Genomic DNA, 22,689 nt, shown 5'->3' on the forward strand with positions numbered 1-22,689 from the left:
TACGCCGGAGCAGGCGACCACCGGTGGTGCGGGAGCACCCTGCTGTGGCGCGTCGTCAGGCATTGCTGAGGCGGGGGGTAGAGTCCGGGTACGGAGTTCCAGGATGAAGAGGGAACCAGCACGCTCCACCAAATGATAAGACGCGTTCTAGGTTAGATGCGCTTGGCGTTTTTATGAAGGCCAGAAACGGGCAACGGCCAAGCGGAGCGAGAGCGAGCACCAACAACAAGAAACGTCTTCTTCTTCGTCCTCTGCTGGCGCCGGTATTTGTCACTACACGTTTATATATTCATAGAAGCGTCGAGCGCATCTAACCTTAAACGCGTACTATCAATTTGTGGTGGTTCTGGTTCCGTTTTTGATCCGGAACTCCGTACCCGTCATTTCTTCGTCTTCTGCTGGTGCCCTTTTTTGTCACTACAGTATATATATATATATATATATATATATATATATATATATATAGATATATAACGTGCCTGGTGTTCAATACCATGCGTGCCGCTTCATTGGCAAGAAGCTCAGCTTCAGTTAGCGGGGCTTGGCTAACGTAGTGTTTATGTTGAGCAAGCTTGCAGTATATCTTCTCACCTGACTCACACACACGCACGCAGACATTATAAAAATGGTTTGATAATGTTGCTTACGTGCCTTATTATTTTATTTTCAAGCTGCTCTTATTTTTATAAATATGACTAACACTCAACAAGATCGCATGTGTGTCAAGAGAACACGAACAGTAAACGTAGGGTGCACTCGCAGCTTCTGGAGGTTGACAAATGTATTGCACCGAATGTTGTAGGCTAAAGTTTTGTCCAAACTAGGTTTTAATTTAAAAGGATATTCGATCAGAAGAGGATGAGTATAAGGAATTCTGCATGTGCGCAGTGCGACACGTGGAAAAAATAGTAACTTTAACCAAAGCTTTGCGAGCTGGTGCTGAACAGCTGTGTGCAGTGTGCGGCCTGGAAAGTGAAAGCAGTCCGAGAGCGACGCAGCTCTACCGGTAGCGACCATATTTTTCTAGTAAAAACAAGCATTTATCAAAAAGTATTCCACATCCGATCGTGTGAATCAGGGTTCCTCCAACAACAGGCTGCTCAAGTGCCGCGAGTAATCAGTATTGCTGTTCAAAGTTGCCCGAGGGAGCCATCTATGCTGTGCTGTGAAAGGCCATTTCGTGAAGTGGAAAGATGACCAGTGTGCTACAGGTACGAAGCAATTTACCACCCTCTAAATACCATTTGTTCCGATCTCTTAGATATGCTAGACATCACTTGAGAAATTGCTGCTTCATTTGACTCATTTCGGTTGCCACAATCTCAAGTCAAGTGGCGGGAAGTGTCGCAAAGGCGGTATGAAATGCCATTGTTGCAAATCAGTACTACGGAAGACCCCAAGGTGGCGGGTGTACCTGAACCTGCTTTGCCTATTATGTGTTTCTGTGCTGGGAGTTGTTGAATACTTCGGCCTTGCTCTGGCGATCTGCGATGCGTGTGGTTAGCTGTGATGATAAAGAGACCGCCCCAGTAATGTGTTGGTTCAGGATTCGATGTGGTGCTATAACAAACTTGTCTTCGACTACGAAGCGCTTTAACAGCAGAGCTGTTTAAGCCGAGCGTTAGTCCGTAACGTCCAAACAGAAAATGTGGGCCGATCCTAGCGGTACTGAATAAAGGGTCCAAGCTCAATGGCACATACCCCTGTGAACTAGCGAAGCTGAGCCTACATACCCCTGTGAACTAGCGAAGCTGAGCCTACATAGTCAAGCTAAGCATGGTTGGGACTACTTAAGCTTGGTCAGTCATCGATAGCCAACCAATAGCCAATCAATAGTTAATCGATAATCGACCAATTTTCAATAAGTTCCAGAAAATGCTGTGGATGACTTGGTAGTGCTTAGCCTAGCCCAAATACGTGGCCAATACCTCGCGATAGCCAATAAATAGCTAATCGATAATCGATCAATTAACAAATAATTCTGGAAAATGCTAGGGATGACTTGGTCGTGCTTAGCCTAGCTCAAAAGCCAGGACTAGCTAGGTGCCCATCAGCTCCGCTGTCTCTTTAGCACTGAATGGTCGCCTCCAGTGCAAGCTACGCATTTTCTTGTGGGAAGCCATCATGGCTTTACGTTGTATATTTGTGCGACAGTCGGGTGTGCGGCAATTTTTCCTTTCAAAAGGCAATCTTGTTCTGTGCGTTGAGCTTGGGCGAGGGTAGGTACCGTTGAATTGAAAACATCACTTCTCAGAACAGCGTTGTTCTCCTTAATATCTTACGGATGGGGGCCACAAAACAACTCACTAAGAAGCAATGGCTTTGTTACAGGCACTGATGTCATAAACATCTCAAATTGTAAGGAAGTTTTGAGCTACCACGAAAGTTTTCGTGTCAGGAGACTTTCATGAGCATGATGACTCCAAGTAACAGAGGTAAGTTTCTTTTTTTTTAATCGCTTCCTGTGGGCGCTTTAATTGCTATCGATGCTGCGACTCTAAATCATGCGCGCACATGTTTCCAATAGCGTCTATAGGCACAGCTGCCATAGAACTCCTCGTCTGAATTGTGCAAGCCCGCTGCGGTTTTGTAGCGAGAGCTACATTATGCCAGGTTTTAGCCTCTTCGCCGTCACCGCACTATGAGCCGTGGCCGCACTGTGACGTCACACCATGGCCCTCGATTCTCCGGCAACTCGGCTCGTCGCGGTCGCCGCGCGGCCACCGCTTCTACAGGCGCGCGTCCACCGTTGCCTGGCAACCGCCACAGCTGGCGTGCTCACCGCGTACTCTCTCTGTGACGTCACACCATGGCCCTCGATTCTCCTGCAACTCGCCTCGTCGCGGTTGACGCGCGGCCACCGCTCAACTTGAGGTAAATAAGTTGGAGCCTATTACCACTACGCAGTAAGAGTTTGGACCTGGTTCTTCAGCGGAGCTTTGATGAGTCTAACTACGCCATTGACGATGTCACCACAAAAGCCCATTACCTTATGGATCATAGAAGCGTATTCATTGGTTTGAAAAAATAGTTTCACCCGTTGGTTGACCACAAAGTCTCTCCTTTGTTAGTCTAGTGGGAAACCGCTTAATAACAACATGTCTAACTAGAAGCTGAGCTTCTGTAGCTATCGCTACTCGACTAGGTTTAACCAGAGCTAAACCACAGGCAACTTTGTTGGTATATCGGTTTGGTAGATGAAATAATACAAGCATGACTCGAAACTGAAAAGGAAAAAGGACATTGGCCTCAGTACGGAAGAAGATACATTTTATTGGTAAATGTATGGCATAGTAGATAATAAAGAGAAGCTTGCTTTGCGAAACTTGCTGGACTTTTCGGACCGTAGTTGATTGGTGCGGATGGGTCTCTTGCCTAACAGCTCATACGAAGGATTGCACTACCATCTATACTCCCCTCACAGGTGTCCTGGCTGCTGGCCTTGCTTTTTTATGGAATTCCTCAGCCGAATAAGCAAATGATACCTAAACATTCTCATTGAAACAAGTATATTTCATCAGGAGCACAATGCATATAATGAATAAAAAATTTCAGAGCCTACTTTCTAAGGGTTATAAGTATGGCGCATCTTATCGGTTGTTCTTTCGCCGAGGAAAGTGTGGTTTCCTGTTGACCTATCTTGAGAATTGGCCTGCTCTTGTGGGACCACCGATTCTGAACCCAGTGTAATAGCCGAGGGGGCCAATCCAAGAGACAGCATAATGCGGGATCCCGTGGGTCACGTGGTGATGGTATCTGCGTGTCGCCGTATTGACTGCCGGAATGCAATCGTTACGGTGCAAAACGCTGTGCAGAATATAACACGTTGTATGGCATTTACTTAATGGGTCCAAGAAAGTTCCTGTTCTCAGACTCCGAAAAATGGCTTAGATCTACGTAAACATTTTTTTGTGAAGCTTTGTCTAGGGGGCACCCAGTAGCATTTTCTCTGCAATAAATGCCTCGCCCGTTTGCCATGGTGATATAGTTTCTCTAACTGGCCTGGTTTACGAATACAGTAGCCTCCATGCGGAGGGATCTTACACTACAGGAGCCAGGGAGTGCTCAGGATTCAGGAGGCCGTATATTTTTGGAATAAACGGTACATTAAAGGCTCCTTTATGTCACGACATCTTTAAAGTATTTTGTTAATTTTCCATGATCTTTCAAATACATTAGTGATGACAAAGTATATTGAAATTGTTTGGTTAGGATGACTTCATTATGAAAAACTGTGGAGCAGGAGAGTATTATAAAGCTATGTTTACTTCAATTTTGGCCTCGATAGTGACAAGTGTACTTGTTTATCTTTCACCGGCTAACAAATGTTAAACGTTATCGCTCAGCGCAGCACGCGCCTGCATGTACCTGAAGTTTCTCAAACGTTGTCTATCCTTCTATCCGTTGTCTGTTGTCACCGACGCTTATTTAATCTGATTGCATAAGTGACGCGAAGAGCCTAGTACTTTCTGGAACACACGCGGGAACCAGGAATTACCCTGAAACCTTCGATGACTCATGTATAAAAGCCGACGGGTTTCGCCATTGATCAGATTTAGACGATCGCTGACTGTGTTCGCCGCTATCGTTCTGCTTAGAGTGCAACTTGCTTTTGTGGGCACAGGTTCGCCCAATAAAAAGTCCGTTTTGTCATTCACACTTTTGCAGCTGTTTTCTTCACCGTCATTACTACGTGACAATAGAATAATAAAGAAGTTGTAAACGATACTGCCTTGACAATTCATAAGCGCGTCACGTAATACAAGCGCTATTAGGGGCGAAGCTCCTTATAGCGGCACCCGTTCCGTCCCCGTCGTAGTGGTAGTAGTAGTGTGTAACCAGTCTGAGAAAAATGAGAAAAAAATTCCGAAGTTGTGTCCGTAGCGCGGAATCGAACCAGGGACCCCTCGCTTCCGAGCGCGCGGCGTTAGCCCACTACGCCACGAAGCGGACATGGACAAACGCACCACGATGGCTATAAATACCCAACATTAACGAAAGGCCGCGTTTCTAGCGCGTTTCTAACGCGTTTGTGCTAGCGCGTTACGGCCCGTGTAAGAAGCTGGTGTAAGACGCTGTGGCCTCTCCACCTTACCTTCAACGCGTTTCGAACGCGCTGCCCAAGGCGGTGGCAAGTCAAGTTCAAGTCGAGGAGCGTTTATGAATACGGGGGGTATACTCTCTCAGCAGTCATGTGATGGCGTCGGCAAACGCGGTGCACGTTCCGGCATGTGTAAATGGCTGCGTAAGACGCTGTGGCCGCTCCTCCTTACTAGAGAGTACTGCACGTTTCTAACGCGTTTGTGCTAGCGTCCCCTTAAGCGGGAGATCCGATGATTCCCTCCGGAGCTTCGCCCACTCATCATCATTCACCTCGTGGATCTGCTGTCATTTTTTTTAGTTTATGAGAGTATTCGCATGATATCTCAAGTTATTAGGGCAATTATGTGCAGGTTTTTTGGGTGGAGTGATAGGTGAGAGAGAAAGTGAACTTACTTGTCTCACCTATTTTATAGGGCACCGCCGGTCTTCTCGCACAAGAAAATGTCCACCAGAATTGAATGAGAGCTCATCAGGAACCTCCTCTGATGACACCGTTGTCGTCGGCACCACACTCAAAAGAAAAGTGGGGCTCTTTAGCGCCACCGCAGTGGTAATTGGCAGCATTATTGGTAAGTCTTTTAGACTGTAATGGTGCTTGCCAAAATATATTGCTTCTGGGAACTTTAGAAGACTTTAGGGGAAACGTTGGCAAGATCTACATGGTCAGGATTTTTCCATCATCAAATGGTTTAGGAAAGTGAGAATCTCTTTCAAATCACAGTGTAATCTGTACGCAAAGTCTAATTTGGATAAAAGTGTAAATTTTTGGGGGGTATGGGGAGAGTTTTACTAGCAGGCCAAAAATTTCCCGAATAGATACATTACGACCTATTCCTTGCTACGAAACATTTTATTGGCCCAAACATTATGTTCCATTAACTCAATAACCTCATTTATTCCCGATGGCAGCTTAAGCATACAGAAATGTTGACGCTTCCGACAGGTTTGCCATTCAAGGTATTTTAAAGGCGGAATTTTTTATTTCTTGAATTTTCATTGCTTATTCTACGAACGCTAATTGTCGATGTCGAGGATTAGCTTTTTCCAAACTCTCATCAAATTTTTCTCCAAGCAACACTCAGCACCGGACATTCTGTTTTGCGCACAGGATCTGGCATATTCGTGTCACCAAGCTTGGTCTTCAGAAACTCAGGATCGACTGGTGCCAGTCTCCTCATGTGGCTCGGCGCTGGATTCATCACCCTAATCTGTGAGCAGCGCTAATACACAAATACATCAGCATGGGAGGATTGACAATGCATAAAAACACTGCCGTAGCAAAATACCTAATAGAAGCAAAGAAATTTTCTTGTTCTTGCCCAATAATCAGGGTCACGTGCTTTTTGAACGACCGAGTGATCAATGCAGTACTGCATTACGATGTGGGCTGAAAAGAATGCAAGAGAAGCTATGTTCTATCGTGTATTCAAAGTACTTGTTAATGCTTCCCGCAGATGCTTTCTGTATGGCAGAGCTGGGAGCGTTGCTGCCGACATCTGGCGGCGAGTACGCGTACATTTGCGCAGCCTGTTACACACTGGGCAGGCCGGGCGACTACGTAGTCTTCATGTACTCCTGGACTCGGATCCTTCTGGGGGACTCTCTGGGTGCTGCTCTGCACGCCCTCACGTTCACCAGTTATGCATTGCGGCTTGTCTACCCGACATGCGAGGCACCGTACGCAGTTACTGTGCTGGTAGCAGCGAGTTTCTCTAGTGAGTCATTTCCGTATCGACATCAATGTCGTACATGTTCTTTGTAACAAAGTTTTGAAGAAACAAACAGATGCGAAAAACAAAATGGTGAGCCAAATAGTGCAATGGCCTGAAATGAGTGACATCAAATTGGAGGCCTGTCTTACTTTCCGAGAAACTAGCCCAACCTTTAATATCACTGACAGGAGGATTTTGTGACATTTGCACTGCAATAGGCGGCAGAGGCGGCCTTGAAAACCGTGTCGCAAATTTCAAAAATAAGCCCCTGCGTTATTTCTCGGTTTGTTTTGGCTGAGGACTCCTGCTCTACGGCATAAAGGTATTTTTTTCTAGGAAAAAGTGGAAAAAGGAAGTTATAGATGAGGAAATCTTTTTTTGTGCTGCCTTTGTAAGTGTAATATTACTCTGAATGACAATGTCAACTCACACAAACACCACGAAACGAGCAAGACAAGCAGGCTGGCAATTGTCTTAGAAAAGGGAAACCATGCCCGCCAGCTTAAAGGGGTGAGATATTAAAAGCAAACAGGAATGAAGGAGAGAAATAACGCGGAAACAGAAGCGGAACGCTTTCCACGACAGGTGACAGGAAGAGAGGAGTACCGTCCTGTGATTGACAAGAATTGTAACACAAGTTTGTCAACCTGATATTTAGTTGGAGCAGTAACTTCTGAAAACAACAAATATTGCAGGGGAAAGATTTGAGAAAAATTTAAGACAGCACTTCAGGAAGAAGTGCACTTCACGAGGAAAAGCTTTATGGGAGCAAATTGCGTCAAAACTGCTCCGTGGCCACAGTTCAGCGTGTACTCTAAGTGGCTAGGGTTGATATAAGAAGCCGTACCTACAGGCCAGCCAGAGGTTGGCAGCTACACCATCTTAGCCTTTGCTCGAAGTTGATTCGGTAAACATCGTATTTGTGTTTCAGCATATAGAATACTTATTGTATTAATGATAGCCTTTGATGTATGTTGGTTGGTTCGCAACGTTTGCGCAAGAATGCATCAAGCCGATAACAGCAGTGCTTGTTCCATCGCAGCGTTGGCAACTGTTCTCAATGCCATCTCAATCGGCGTGTCCACGAAGTTGCAGAACATTCTTGCCGTAACCAAAATCCTGATGCTGGTTTGTATCATTGGCACAGGAATTGTGAGCGCCGCAAATGGTAAGTGTAACGTACTCAATGTTAATATTAAATAGAAGCGTTTTGATCAAGTAGCCGCTTTAATTTGTGGTCATCTAAGCAAGGTGAAGCAAAGTAGAAAGATACCTATCAAGAAAGGGGTCAGGCAAGGAGACACAATCTCTCCAATGCTATTCACTGCATGCTTAGAAGAAGTATTCATGCTCTTAGACTGGGAAGGATTAGGAGTGAAGATCGACGGCGAATATCTCAGCAACCGTCGGTTTGCAGATGACATTATCCTATTGAGGAACAATGGAGAGGAATTACAACAAATGATTGAGGACCTTCATCGAGAAAGTGCAAGAATTGGGTTGAAGATGAATATGCAGAAGACAAAGATAATGTTCAATAGCCTGGCAAGGGAACAAGAATTCAGGATCGCCAGTCAGCCTCTAGAGTCTGTAAAGGAATATGTTTATCTAGGTCAATTACTCACAGGGGACCCTGATCATGAGAAAGAAATTTACAGAAGAATAAAATTGGGCTGGAGTGCATACGGCAGGCATTGCGAAATCCTGACTGGGAGCTTACCACTGTCGTTGAAAAGAAAAGTGTACAATCATTGCATACTACCGGTGCTAACATATGGGGCAGTAACTTGGAGGTTAACAAAGAAGCTCGAGAACAAGTTAAGGACCGCACAAAGAGCGATGGAACGAAAAATCCTAGGAGTAACGTTAAGAGACAGGAAGAGAGCGGTGTGGATCAGAGAACAAACGGGGGTAGACGATATTCTAGTTGACATTAAGCGGAAGAAATGAGCTGGGCAGGTCCATGTAATGCGTAGGATGGATAACCGGTGGACCATTAGGGTTACAGAATGGATACCAAGAGAAGGGAAGCGCAGTCGAGGACGGCAGAAAGTCAGGTGGGATGATGAGGTTAGGAAATTCGCAGGAGCAAGTTGGAATACGCTAGCGCAAGACAGGGGTAATTGGAGATCGCAGGGAGAGGTCATCGTCCTGCAGTGGACATAAATATAGGCTGATGATGATGATGATGATGATGATGAAGCAAGGTGAGCAGAAAGAATGTATTGCTCCAAGTGATAACTGTTTGAAACAACTGCCTTCTTAATTATCTCAACATTAGAAGCAAGTAGGCAAACTTCTGTATTTAGTGATGACTACCAAGGACTGTGTTGGGCAATTCATTGCGAGCGCCAGAAACACGATATTGCCGGCACTTTGATTAAACCGCTAACTGAAAAAAAACTTAATTTCGTTTATGACTGGCAGCTTTAGAGTTACGTAACCTCATCCTATATCGTGATAGAACGGGGAGAATTCTTGAAGATAAGTTTGCTTGATGCTGTTTCGAATGATGTGATGGTAAGCGCCATGATTCGTCAGGGTTTTCTGTGGCTATGGTGCGGAAAATGTGACTGTGATTTGTGGCGGCAACAGCAGCATATCGGTGGCGACGGCTTGCGAAAATGCTATTTAGCAATTTTACGTGAACGTTTAGCAACCACAGATGTTCGTGATTATTCCAGAGGTTCCACTGTAACGGCACTTTCCATTCCCTGCTTATTGCTTTTGAACGTTAACGTTCACGATTTAATTTAAATTTGATAAGGGTAGGTCCTCTAGAAGAACGACTCTGTTGGTTGTTAGGATCTGAGCAGTTGATTCTGATACACGTTTTTGAAGGAGCCAAGCCATTCTCCGAAGAAGGGACTGTTTCGAGTAAATAGTTCTCAATACATCGCTTTCTTTTTTTCAGGATGGTAGCTCCTGTGAATATATAAAGGCTACAGCGTGAGATTTACACGAAAAAATTTTTTTAAAGGTACGAATCACCTGAGAGAGCCCTTCTTCAGTGCTGATGTTACCGCCGGTGGCCTTACGGAAGCCTACTTCGCGGCCTTCATGACCATGGACGGAGGGTTTGTTGCCATCTGATTGGAAGTAGATCTGAACGAGTGTTTTGAACTGCAATGAGCATGGAGGTCATGCATCCACGTGCGGCGAGCTCTAGGATGATATTGTCGGGAGCTCTTCACTGTGGCGAAAGCAGGTGACATAGAACTGCGGGGAACTTATCCAGTGAAATAATGTCTTAATCATGACAAGTATTTGTTAGTTAAGCAATAATATGCGAAGTTTTATAGTGCTCAGTCTCTATTATGTCAATATGGCTATCGTACAAAAATCGGCTTTTCAAACCGGTAGATTTAATTGACCTCGCAGTGGGGCAATATGCCCTCATAATATCGCTTTCAGATGCATGGAAAATGTTGGATGTCCTAGTGCTTGAAAAATTCTCTAAATAAAAAAAGCGTGTAAACAAAAGTTGACGCAAACTGAAGAGGATGCCGACGTGCATGGTATATCTATTCACATGTACCTAAAATTAGTTATTACAGATGGTGCAATGTGGCATAATTGCATGATGTGTTTGCAATAATTGCACTGTTTTGTGAGGCCTTATATTTTTTCGGGACTCTCTATTTTTTTACCTTCAGATCGAGTTCTTTCATTCGCTTTTTTTATGGGCATGACGTGCGTCGACGATGTCTTCTTGCACTTAGACTTTGGTTTACACGCAGTTTTCTATACCAACGGCCATGGATAGGCGGATCCCGAATGTTGTGTAGTCTATGGCGGAAGCGCGGTTAATGTTTTACTATACTGGTGCTAATTACGACCATGCCATTATTTCACCTGCTCCGCGATTAATTATCGCATTTCGTCACGTTGAGACCTACATTTTGGTAGTTTTTATGAGTAGCTAGGACACTCTCGAGACGGGAAGAGATGTTTTTTTGACCATGACGCCAGACATTTACCCAGATCCCACATCCTTCAAACACATGTGAAGCCGCCAAAAAAAGGACCTGGGGACGTAATCTGAGACGTTCTATTTCGGCGATAGTTCGCCTAGGCGACAATTTCGTCGTCCGGCGCGCGCTGATTGGCTGGTTGAGCCCGACGTCATTCAATTTTTCCTCAACCAGCCAACCAGCACGCGCTTGAAGGCGAAATGGTCGCCTGTACGAACTATCGCAGATATGGAACATTTTAGATTACGTCTCCTTGTCTTCAAAACCACGAACTGGAATCACAGCTTTCATAACGCCTCCAACTTAGACAATGTGTTTTGCGATAGCGGTAATAATTTGCCCACAAAACTAACCCAGAGCAACTGTGTTACTTCTATTTTATCAAGAGTATGGTCTCTTCAAAGAGATACGGTAATTCGGCTGTAGAGAAAAGATAAACCTGTTTTGCTTATGAGTTTACGTGTTTCTCAGAGAAGATACGGAAGAACAAATTACCATTTGTTTCTGCGTCACTGACGACCACGCATATAATTGTATTTGGTGACTCTCATATGACAAGTTTTACGAGTTCTGCATTTAATTTACACGTACCCATGAATATGTAACATCAGTTTCAGTCCATGTGTACCACTCCTACGTCTTACTTGAATGTGTTTTATTGGGTGGATGATTGTTCTTCATTAATTGCATGCTAGTGAAAATGCTCAACCCACCCTGAGGGATCGGCCATGAATCGGGTGATGCAATGGTTAAAAATATGCTTGTAATAATATTTTGTACAAAAAATTGCAACAAAATTAGTAACTGAAAATTCTGAAATTAAACGTTAACCTTTACATACTCGTATAAGAAGTCTGCAAACTATCCGCTATGGAGACTGTTTTGTTCTTCATTTCATAATATTCCTGAAAACTCACCCCCTCCACTGCTTAGGATGTGTTTGGTCTATTTTCGCACAGTCATCTAAAATAATCAGATAAAGTGACTTCTTTTATTTCAGCTTAAAATTTGTCTAGGGAGAAATTACCAGATTACAAAGCAGCGCACCAGGACTGCTACAGAAGGGCTGTTTAAAACTTTACAAATTTAATGCAAATATATGAGCTACTACTGCACGGATAAGTACAACCAAATTTTAAGCTGTGTCCATGCTTTCAAAACTTTACAATTTACAGAGCACCGGCGCAACTGAGATCACTGAGTAATAGAGCATTAAGCTGAACCAAAAAGTCTAAAGACAAGTTTGCATCTTTCAGGAGACAGGCCGACACATACACTTTTAAAACGTTTATCGTTCAATGTAACAACTCTGAGACAGCATTTATTCAACAACAAAAAATAATGTAGGCCCATCACAGAATAGGGAAATAAACATACGTGCAAAAAATTAGCAATTATGTATTTCCGGGAAAAATAGTAAACCTTTTATCCACATTAGCTGCACTTTTGAATCCGCGGGGAGACAATACCACACGTTTCTCCAACCCCTATTTGATCTTTCTCTGTTGTATGCGCAGGTACAGCATCTGCAACCTCGGTGAAGAAATACGAAATCCGTCACAGGTCATTCCTCGAGCACTGATCCTAGGCTCCGTCATGGTCATGCTGTTGTTCATCGCAACCAATGTCGCTTACTTCGTCGTTCTCGAACCCACTGCCATCACATCCTCTGAGACCACAGCCCTAACATTCGCCGCGAAGAGCTGGGGTCCGGCCGGAGCTGCCATTATTCTCCTGTTGGCATCACTCAGCATGTTCGGAACGCTATCGGCTGGATTCTTCAGCCAAAGCAGGCTTGGCTTCGCAGCCGCTAGGAGAGGCCACCTGCCATCCGCTCTGCGTCTTGTTTCCATGAAGTCGTCAGTTCCCGTTATCTCTCTAGTTGTTCGAGGCGCATTTACCGCCGCCTTCACCGTCATTGGCTCTCTAGAGTCTGTAGTGAACAGCGTAATGCTGTTGTGTGTCGTATTCAACCTCCTGACAACGTTCACCCTTCTGAGGCTTCGTCGCACAATGAGGGATGTGCCGAGACCAGTGAAAGTGCCGTACTTCTTCATATTTGTTAACTTCGCTGTAAATTTTGCGAGTGTGGTTGTGAACGTCTGGAAAGCTGCGGACCTTTACATGCTCGTCATAATGATCTTGGTACTGTTTGCTGGGAGCGTCGCGTACTTAGTATTCCTGGTCTGCGGATATGCAATGCCAGGCACTTTACGCTTGTCGATGTTTCTACAGAAACTTTTCCTTTCCGTGCCATGTCGCGACAGCTGCATATATTGAAACTTAGGGCTCTTAAGTTACTGTGAGAGTCAGGCGCCATCGAAAGCGATAAATGAATGAATTGAAGGACTTGCTGACACAACTATCGTGCATGATAAGAGACGAGCAATTGAATTAAATCCTTTACTTTAAAACTCAAAAGTTTTCACATACTTTAGAAATTTCTCTACGAGCAGCGAAAATTGGTCCCGCTACCTAGTGAAGCATTCACGGTGGGTAAAGTGTTCCATTGCCATTAGGAATATATTAATGGTAATGATAGCACATAAATCGCCTCTGATTGCTAGATATTGCTATATACAGAATGTATCTTGACAGCGGAATTTGAAAATTGCGCTTTGAAGTGTCAAAGAGCTGTTGCTCGTACAAGTCTAAGCGCCCGATAATGACACGTTTCTGCAACACACCTAATCCTGGTGTACGCTAGAGCACTGCACGGGCTCGGGCTTACCCGAAAGCCCGGGCCCGGCGCGGCCCGTGGGCCGGGTCGGGCCTGGTAGGCAGTTTTTTCACGGACTCGGGCCGGGCTTGGGCACGGCATGGGCTTTTTGGCCCGGGCCCGGGCCGGGCTCGGACTTTCTGGTGGTGCATGTTGCAGCGAGTTATCCTCACGAGTCTCGACTCTGAAAAACATGTTGCCCCGGCGCAGCTGGAAGCTAGCACTGCTATTCCTGCGTAGTTCCCTTTTCTTCTTCCATCATATTTTGCACTGTTTCAACAGAATTTAAAAGTCCAGAGACTGAAGTCGCCTCAAACTAAAGGATGCCATTGTATTCCTTACCTAAATCAATGTAATTAATGCTTTCAGCGTGGTGTAAGCACATTCGCGATTTGCTGATTCTTCAAAGGCGAATTGGTAAAACGAGGACTGGTAAGATAAGATAATTCGTCACGCGGCTGAAATATGGCACTGCGGGCATCCATGATTGCACGCATGTTCTCAACCAGCCGCCTAGCAGCAGCTCATTACGCTGCACCATGGAGGAACGAGAAGCTTTCTTTCTCCATTTACTCCATCCATGCGCTGCGCTCACGACCTGTCGTGGCTGCGTTTCGGCTAGAGTGAACTAGAATACAGTTGAGTGGAACGAGTGGCTGGGGCGTCGCATGCTTTGCACTGAGGCACCCGACGTCGAAAAAATACTGTGGCGGCGTGGCGATAGAAGTGGATTGGGCGGTATCAAAGTCGCGCCGTTGGAAACAGCTGGCGATACTGCCCGGCAGGGTCATTCGTACTAGTTCGCACGCTGGTATCAGCGTTCAGACCGCTCAAATTGTGTTCATAATTGCATATTACATGTATTTATGCCTTAAGAATAAATTCCTTTCATTCTCTTCTTTATTTTATTTTTTTAATGCCACTCGGTGGTCTTTTTCGGTCTCGGGCCGGGTTCGGGTCTAAGGTAAAGGGGCGGCGGGCCGGGCCGCGCGATTAACGTAGATTATTTCCGGGCCCGGGCCGGGCCCGGGTCACGCCATAAAACTTTTGGTCGGGCTCGGGCGGGCCGCCCGATGTAAAATCGGGCCCGGGTCGGGCCCGGGCTGAAAAAATCGGCCCGTGCAGTGCTTTACTTTACGCACAGAAATCAGGTTGTGAATATTGTCCTCTAGGTGCTATCTTCTTCTGACAAACGATATCTTTGATTTACTAAGAGCAGAGGAGATAAAACGCAAAATTTTAAGTAAAAAAGCAATGTGCTCGTATAGTATCTATGATTTTTATCCATGCTTAAGGTGTCCCAGTTAAAGTTTACAGTACAAGGTACCACTGAAGCTGACAGAAAGGTGTCCTTGTTGTTTTTGTTGTGCTCTCTCCAATAATATTTTAGGGGAATAGGTGAAACAGGAATGTCCTCAATAAACTTAACGTCATCTTCGGGCGGTGTACAAAATAGGCATAAACGATAACATTCATTCCAATAAGACGATTGTCATAACGTTACTATATCGTCATCATTATCTTACGCCTATCTTTATGTCCACTGCAGGACGAAGGCCTCTCCCTGCGATCTCCAATTACCCCTGCCTTGCGCTAGCTGATTCCAACTTGGGCCTCCATATTTCCTAACTTCATCAACCCACCTAGTTTTCTGCGGTCCTCGACTGCGCTTCCCTTCTCTTGGGACCCATTCTGTAACTCTAATGGTCCATCAGTTATCTACCCTACGCATTACATGGCCTGCCCAGCTCCATTTCTTGTAATAAATTTTATTTTGTTTGCTGTACTGTACTTCTGTACTTGTTTTGTTTTATACGGGTATCATACCTAGATACTAGTGATCTATTGCCTTTGTTTACCTGCTTGTAAAGCCTTGTTTCGCTTGTGTGACACTGTGTTTAATGTTTGCATCCACAAATGTATAAATATGTCTATATCCCCCCCCCCCCCCCGCTGTAATGCTCTTGGAGCGAATGCGGGTTTTTGTAATAAATAAATAAATAATCAATAAATAAATAAATGAATAAATAAATAAATAAATGGCAGCTAGAATATTGGCTCTCCCTGTTTGCTCTCTGATCTACACCGCTCTCTTCATGTCTCTTCACGTTAGGCCTTAAGTTAGGCCTAACGTTACTATTTATAAACTTGCAATAAAGTGACCTTCTATATAACACTGGGGACCAAAAGTGTGTCTAAATCTGTTCACGATGATGGTTCATGTTTCACGTATTTTAGGGCTAATTTATTCACGCTTACGGGCGCTAGGTCCATCGTCGGTTTTTGGTTCTGGCATTGTAATTCTGTTTTTTTATCGATGCAAAATAAGCAGTGTTCTCCGCTTTCAAACGTGCTTTCACATTTTGCAACAATGGAATAAATGCGTTTTTTAGGGATATATTTGATGTCGAATTAAACTTTTTGGGCTTTTTCTAGAAACAGCAAAATAAAAGTGTAGTCGTACCCTTCAAATCTTGCTTCATAGTTCCTAATCGCGCTTGATTGATCTAGATTGGTAATAACTGAGTAAACTAGCCTTACAACTAAAGATATTGGGACAAAGCGGCACGCTGGTAATTGCTTAAATTTAATATGAGCAGTTTCTAAACAGAGCCTAAGCAGACGACGTGTGGACCTGGTGGTTAGCGGCCGTCGCGGCACAGCAGTCCCAGCAGCAGTGACAGTAGGTCGCATCCGATATTTTTTCAGGGAGCCACAGGGGTTGCCTAATCTCAGAGGTCACGCCAAGGAGTCGTGCCGTCTATGTCATGCACCACTTTCGGCGAGTGGTAATGGCGGAACTCCCTTTATTTTTTTTGCGTTTTTTTCTTCAAAACCTACTTCTCTTGCGAGCCACTCGTGAAGAATTGACTAGTTTTACAAATGGAAAATTTTGCAGGGTGGCTACTTGCAAGTCCGAAAATTTAGGGGTTGTTCTCGAACACATATTATTGCGATAGCAATTATATGGACACTTCAACCGGATTTCTGCCGTCGCCGTCGCCGTGAGGTTTCGTATAGATTCCAAGGGCGATAAAATCGTCGCCGCGCGCCGTATGCGCGACCGAAAGCGCGCGGGGGACGGGCGCTATCACGGAGGGCGAACGCACGGCGGAAAGCAAACGCGACCGTCCCGCGAAAGGCCGTTGGGGTATGGGAGGGAGGGAGACGGGGCGGCGCTGTGCTCCGGCGCCAAAGGCGTATCTTACCGCTCAATCTCCCACGCGAAAGCAAGAAACGGGAAGAGGGGGGGAGGGGGGGGGGCAGCTTCTCCTCTGCCAACAACATCTCTGCCCGGCGGTCGCCCGCACCGTCTCTTATCTCCACACGGCTCTGACCTTTGTATGGGCTGTGCATTTGCAGCTCAGTTTCCGTTGAAGCGATAGACCGCGCGAACTTGCGCTTGCTGCCAGCGTTTTGACAGTCGTTGGCTGCGGTCATTCAGTGTGATCTATTCATGTTTGCTTGTGCGCGCTGACACCACGACTGTTAATTTAGTTAGTAAGCCAATGTGGCCAAGTTTATGCAGCCGATAAAACTACTATCTCTGCTCCGAATAGCACCCTACTAATTTGCTATCGCAATCGATGCTTCGCCTTTCGGGCGAAACTGCGACATTTTTTTGCTCATGACAAGCTAACGCGCGAGAACGTCAGAGCCTCACGTCTACTATTCAACCAGTGACTAAAAGACCAATATTTGACGAGATTGTAATAGGTCCTTGGCCTGACGCCAACAGCGCAGCTGTCGTCATCGAAGCGCCTATAGCCTTCCTTCAAGCCACTGGATTCAATGCACGACTCTAGTATGATATACACGTGATGGACATGTATATACGCACCTCCTAATCTTATCATCGTCATTCATCGCTCTTTTTATCCCCCCCCCCCTTCCCCAGTGTAGAGTAGCAGGCCAGAGCAAACTAACGCTCAAGCCGACCTCCCTGCTTTTCTGCAAATAAACCTCTCTCTCTCTCTCTCTAGTGGTTGTTGCCTCTAAGTGGAGGAGTTATTGCCGTGATTTAGCGACGCGGATGATGAATAAGAGTGTCATATATAATTCGTACACTCTAAAGGATACCCAGGCAAATTTAAGCATTCCAAAGCAATACATAAAAATAATTATGGGGTTTTACGTGCAAAACCCACCATCTGATTATGAGGCACTCCGTAGTGGGGGACTCCAGGAAATTTCGACAACCTGGGGTTCTTTAACGTGCACCTAAATCTATGTACACGGGTGTTTTCCCATTTCGCCGCCATTGAAATGCGGCCGCCATAGCCGGGATTCGATCCCGCGACCTTGTGCTCAGCAGCCCAACACAATAGCCACTGAGCAACCCCGCCGGTCGTGTTATTAACTGAAAGAATGATGCATAGCGCGTACTCGAGTATGCTCTGCTTGAAATAATCATCAACAGTCATGGCCTCAGGGCCGCCTTTTTCGCATGAATCCAGCAGTACTTTCAGAAGTGGAGTTTCCGTGGCATCCGGATAGATGCAGTTCAAACTGACGCCCGTTCTCTTGAGGGGCTGATCACTCTAAAATAAATATCACGGGTCAGTTTTCTTCAGAACTCTTCTTTCCGCAAAATGATTATTGACATATAAAAAAGCTTTAATCAACGGCAAGTGTTTAACAGCCAAACACCATAGCAACTAAGCAACTACGGCGGGTGGCGAAACATAAGACTTGGCATTTCGCGTATGCTATGCGGGGAGAGTCTAACGTTGCGTGTACATGCAACCATAAGCAAATGCAAAAAGAAAGCTGCCCGATTATTCTTAGGATGATTTAAACTGAGACATTACGGTGATGGACGTGTAGCGAGCGCAAACGGCGCAAGCAAGACGACAGGGAGGGCTAACTTCTCTGTCGCTTCGCGTAGCCCACTTGAGCTACACATAACTTCAGTTAAGTGTGTAATCTCCTTGGAACGGAAGCAACTTAGGTACTATTGGCAAAGAAAATCTGGCAGTGCATCAATGACTTGCGCGTGTAATGTGTATCGTCTAATTATGGTGTACACGAAGTGCATGGCTCTTCATATTACACCTTCTAAATTTAGCGCAATTTATCACGAAGAGCCAATGTGCTGCTCTGAATGTTAAATAGACAGTGCACGAAGTTCGAACGATTCACGATTTATAGAAAATACCGTTTTAGCCACATCACACCACGACACGGACGAAAACAGCAGAGTGCATGGGGAGTAAGTGTTTCCGTTCGTCCTCCCGTTGCTCTCTTTCGGACCAGCGACTAAACACTTACTCTTCGAAATTTGCCCACGGCACGCACACTCCTTCAGTTGGTCCCCTGAGGGACGAAAGCGTCCTTTTTAGGACGAACTGTGCAGTTACACCAGTTTTCCCCGGCATATTTCATAGAGTGTATTTTCAGGCAAATACTTTATTTGTAAAAACCAAAGTTTTGTCGAAGAACTGGTGTTCGTGAGGAACCACAGGGCGCTTTTGTTTTAATAACCAATGCGGCAGTCAGTGTCGAGTGCCAAATGGCGTTGTAGCCGACGAAATGTTCCTGATGGCGTTAGAGAAAGACAGCTGCTGCTTGCAGGATTAAGTCAAAAGTGCAGGGTAGCAGAGAACTGGTGAAAACATTCTTTAAAGAAATACACATAATCATCAGGATTTCCTGCGTCAGCGACTACGCGTCTATATCGTAGGAGTGTGCTCTTTGCTTGAGGATATGTGGCGCCTGGAGAGGTACTGGCAAACAAATTTGTCTCGTTTTAGCAGAGCGGATGAAGTTCAACTGCCGAAACTCTTGCAAGATGTCACTGTTCAAGAATGTGCGCGCAGCTATCATAGCCTGCATTTCTCTGATGCAAATGCGAGTATGATATCATCCGACGCCCGGCCCTGACTATGGCAAAGCTGGCAAAGCTCTCAAGTCATGGTCTTTCTATTAAGCCTGAAAAATAAGCAAATTATGGGCATGCATGTCTTGCTATTTGTTCTGAAACTCAACACCTGTTATATTCATAGACATCTGGTGCAGCTTTTTTAAAAAAACGCATGCGCGCCTTATTGAATGGCACCACGGTGGTTATCGCGATTCTCACAGGAACTAGAGAAACGGTTGCTTATTAGCTCTGTGCATCTTTTGGCAGACACCACCATGGTGTACACAAAACATAAATGAATTATTTTGTTGTTCTACTGTTTAACGTCCCGTAACTGCACAGCGCATTATGAGGTATGCTGTACTGGAGGGCTTCGGATTAGTTTTGATCACCTAGGGTTTATTAACGTGCACCTAATTTACGTACACGAGCGATCTTGCGTTTCACCTTGATCTGAATGCGGCGCCGTGGCGGCTGCGAATCGAACCCCCAACCTTGTGCTCATCCGTTAACTTTCAACGAGATAGACGGTGCACCCATTGAAGCACTCAAGCTGAAGTGTGTTGTCTTTCTTTTGCACATGCTTAACGTGTAAACACTCCTAAGGAATTGGTCGAACGGAGCATGTTTGATAGTCAGCGTCAAAGAGTTTCAATATCAAAGTGCAAATGTTTAAGTTGACGCCAAAGTGTTTAATTGAACAAGGGTGCTTCCCCAATCCCGCCTCCAGATTGACCCATACTGGTGTGAAAGAGTTTCGTTAAAGACGGGCCAATATGTACAGCCTCCCGCATTTTTAACTACGAGTATATCGCAGGGGCGTCCATCCCGCGTCATTTTAGCGCCTTTAAGCGGCGATAATCAGCGAGACCGGCAGAAGTAGTATCAAGTGCACTAAGCAATTTCCTGTGCACGAGTCGTCTAATGTGATGCGCCTTTCAGGACAATGTACGACCATATTATAGTGCTCTCGCGCGATATAGTTAAAAATGCAGGGAGCTGTACGCATTGCCACATGCTCTAGCACCCCCAAGTTGCTTTCCTAACTTCATCATCCCACCTAGTTTTCTGCCATCCTCGACAGCGCTTCCCTTCTCTTTAAACCCGTTCTGTAACTCTAATGGTCCAACGGTTTTCTACACTCCGCAATACATGGCCTTCCCAGCTCCATTTCTTTCTCTTAATGTGAGCTGCAATATCAGCTATAAAGTTTGCTCTCTGATCAACACAGCTCTCTTCCTGTCTCTTAACGTTAGGCCTAACATTTTTAGTTCCATCGCTCTTCGTCCGGTCCTTAAGCTCCTCCGAGCTTCTTTGTTAATCTCCAAGTTTTTGCCCCGTATGTTAGCACCGGTGGAATACAGTGATTGTACACTTTTATTTTAAACGACAGTGGTAAGCTCCCAGTCAGGATTTGGCAATGCCTGCTATATGCACTCAGCCCCAATTTCATTCTTCTGTAAATTTCCTTATCATGATCAGGGTCCCCTGTGAGTCATTGGCCTCGATAAGCGTACTCATTTACAGAAACTAGAGGGTGACTGCCGACAAGAAATTCTTGTTCCCTTGCCAGGCTATTGAACATTACCTTTGTTTTCTGCATATTAATCTTCAATCCCACTTTCACACGTTCTCGGTTAAGGTCCTCAATCATTTGTTGCAATTCCTCCCCAGTGTTGCTGAGCAGGAGAATGTCATCTGCAAACCGAAGGTTGCTGAGATATTCGCCGTTGATCCTCACTCCTAAGCCTTTCCAGTCTGATAGCTTGAATACTCCTTCTAAGCATGCAGTGAAGGGCATTGGAGAGATTGTCTCTCCTTTCCTGACCCCTTTGTTGATAGGTAACTTTCTACTTTTCTTGTGGAGAACCACGGATAGATACATAGATACAAACCTAGATAGAGAGCCGACAGAATGTGCGTGACGCACCCTAAGAATGCTAACGCAGTTATGAAGAAGCCCGTCTGCCCGCCCACCCACCCGTCCGTCCGTGCGTCCGTGCTCTTACACCGACTCAGTCCCTCGTGTTTTCTTCCAGGTTGGGCCACTAGTTATGTGCTCGTCACGCCGTCTTGGCCGATCCATCCTCGTCATTTCAACTTCGTGATATGATTTCGCCATAGCGTCAAACCTTCTACGCCAATCCAGTAGACCAAGCTGTCTAGTAGCTTGCGCCACTGGGTATTTGCTCGTTGTCGTAATGAAGTTATGGTCGTTACATCGTTGATCCAGTTTTATCGTGCTCCTTTCGTGAGGCCGTCGCTGTCCCTCCATAGCCGTCATGCAGTAATTGTTTGTTCTCACACCACCGTCATGATGTCGCCATGGCCGTTCCACCGTCGTAACTACAGCTTCATCATCCGACTCTTGTTACGCCGTCGTCCTCACACAGGCTTCGTGATCATCATTCAGCCATTGTCATCGTCATACAACTGTCTTCACACGGTTGTCATGTCATCGTCGTCATTATGTCGTCGTCATGTTGGGTCACTATAACGCTGCGCATCGGGGTTATTCGGAGCAGGCGCAAAATAAAAAAATATTTCTGTTCCGCCCGTAACGCGAAGCAGGGACGTGATACTTGGCGAGATGTAGTGCACACCATAAGCCTTCCTTCGTGTAGTGTTTGTTAGAAAGATCATTCGCAGATGGGAGGGAAAAGTCATGTTTCGAGAAAAAACAGTGAGTCGTAGTCATGACTATGTTGATTATTTATATGCATCTCCTTTGAAACGGGGCGGTGTCGAATAGTCACCTAGCATGCTTGAGTTGATTAGGTATCTTATACATGCGTCTTTTCAAACATTGTCGTATACATCAGCTTAATCAGTTTTATCTTCCTCAAACTTTTCTATCTACCTCGTACCGCTACCTATGCCTGTAACGGATCCAATCATATCAATCTCATCTTACGTTTTTTCCCACCAATACTTTAACACGTCTCCTGCTTATCTCGACTGCTGACCGGTTGCTGCTTCCATACACCTTAAACCCAAGCGTTTCTGGAAGGTGTACGTTACCTACGGGTTTCGTTGGGTTAATCCTTTCGCATTCCAAGAGGATGTGCTCATTGGTCTCTGGTTTTTTGCTGCAGCAGACACATGCCTCATCTGGTTGATGAGACATGTTTTATTCGTTTGTGGAAATTCCACCACTCGCTGGTGAAGTGGAAATATTTGACTGTTCTTCCTCCATCTTACCTATATGGACTTAGCAGACGGTCTCTACGAAATAGCCATTTAGCTTCTTATTGCTGGATTAGTTTGGCTTTTCTTCTATTTATATTTCGGCTACTCTATTATACGCCTTACGCTATA

General features: G+C 45.3%; 1 protein-coding gene across 3 annotated transcripts in view; it reads left to right on the plus strand.

The window, feature by feature from the left end:
- Positions 1-1,069: 1,069 nt before the first annotated feature.
- LOC125940196 (b(0,+)-type amino acid transporter 1-like) overlaps positions 1,070-22,689 on the plus strand; it is a 44,651-nt gene continuing 23,031 nt past the window's right edge. Inside the window, exons 1-8 of one of the 3 annotated variants that reach the window (XM_049656003.1) lie at positions 1,070-1,211; positions 2,332-2,435; positions 5,517-5,672; positions 6,212-6,313; positions 6,558-6,818; positions 7,858-7,983; positions 9,796-9,892; positions 12,307-13,487. In XM_049656003.1, coding sequence (XP_049511960.1) covers positions 2,408-2,435; positions 5,517-5,672; positions 6,212-6,313; positions 6,558-6,818; positions 7,858-7,983; positions 9,796-9,892; positions 12,307-13,069 — 1,533 coding nt within the window. In that variant the 5' untranslated portion in view covers positions 1,070-1,211; positions 2,332-2,407 and the 3' untranslated portion in view covers positions 13,070-13,487. Of the gene's footprint in view, positions 1,212-2,331; positions 2,436-5,516; positions 5,673-6,211; positions 6,314-6,557; positions 6,819-7,857; positions 7,984-9,795; positions 9,893-12,306; positions 13,488-22,689 lie in introns of those variants that run through there. The other 2 variants (XM_049656004.1, XM_049656005.1) reach the window with 2 other exon arrangements.

This window comes from Dermacentor silvarum, chromosome 9 (genome assembly GCF_013339745.2).
Source record: "Dermacentor silvarum isolate Dsil-2018 chromosome 9, BIME_Dsil_1.4, whole genome shotgun sequence".
In the NCBI taxonomy this organism is placed as follows: Eukaryota; Metazoa; Arthropoda; class Arachnida; order Ixodida; family Ixodidae; genus Dermacentor; species Dermacentor silvarum.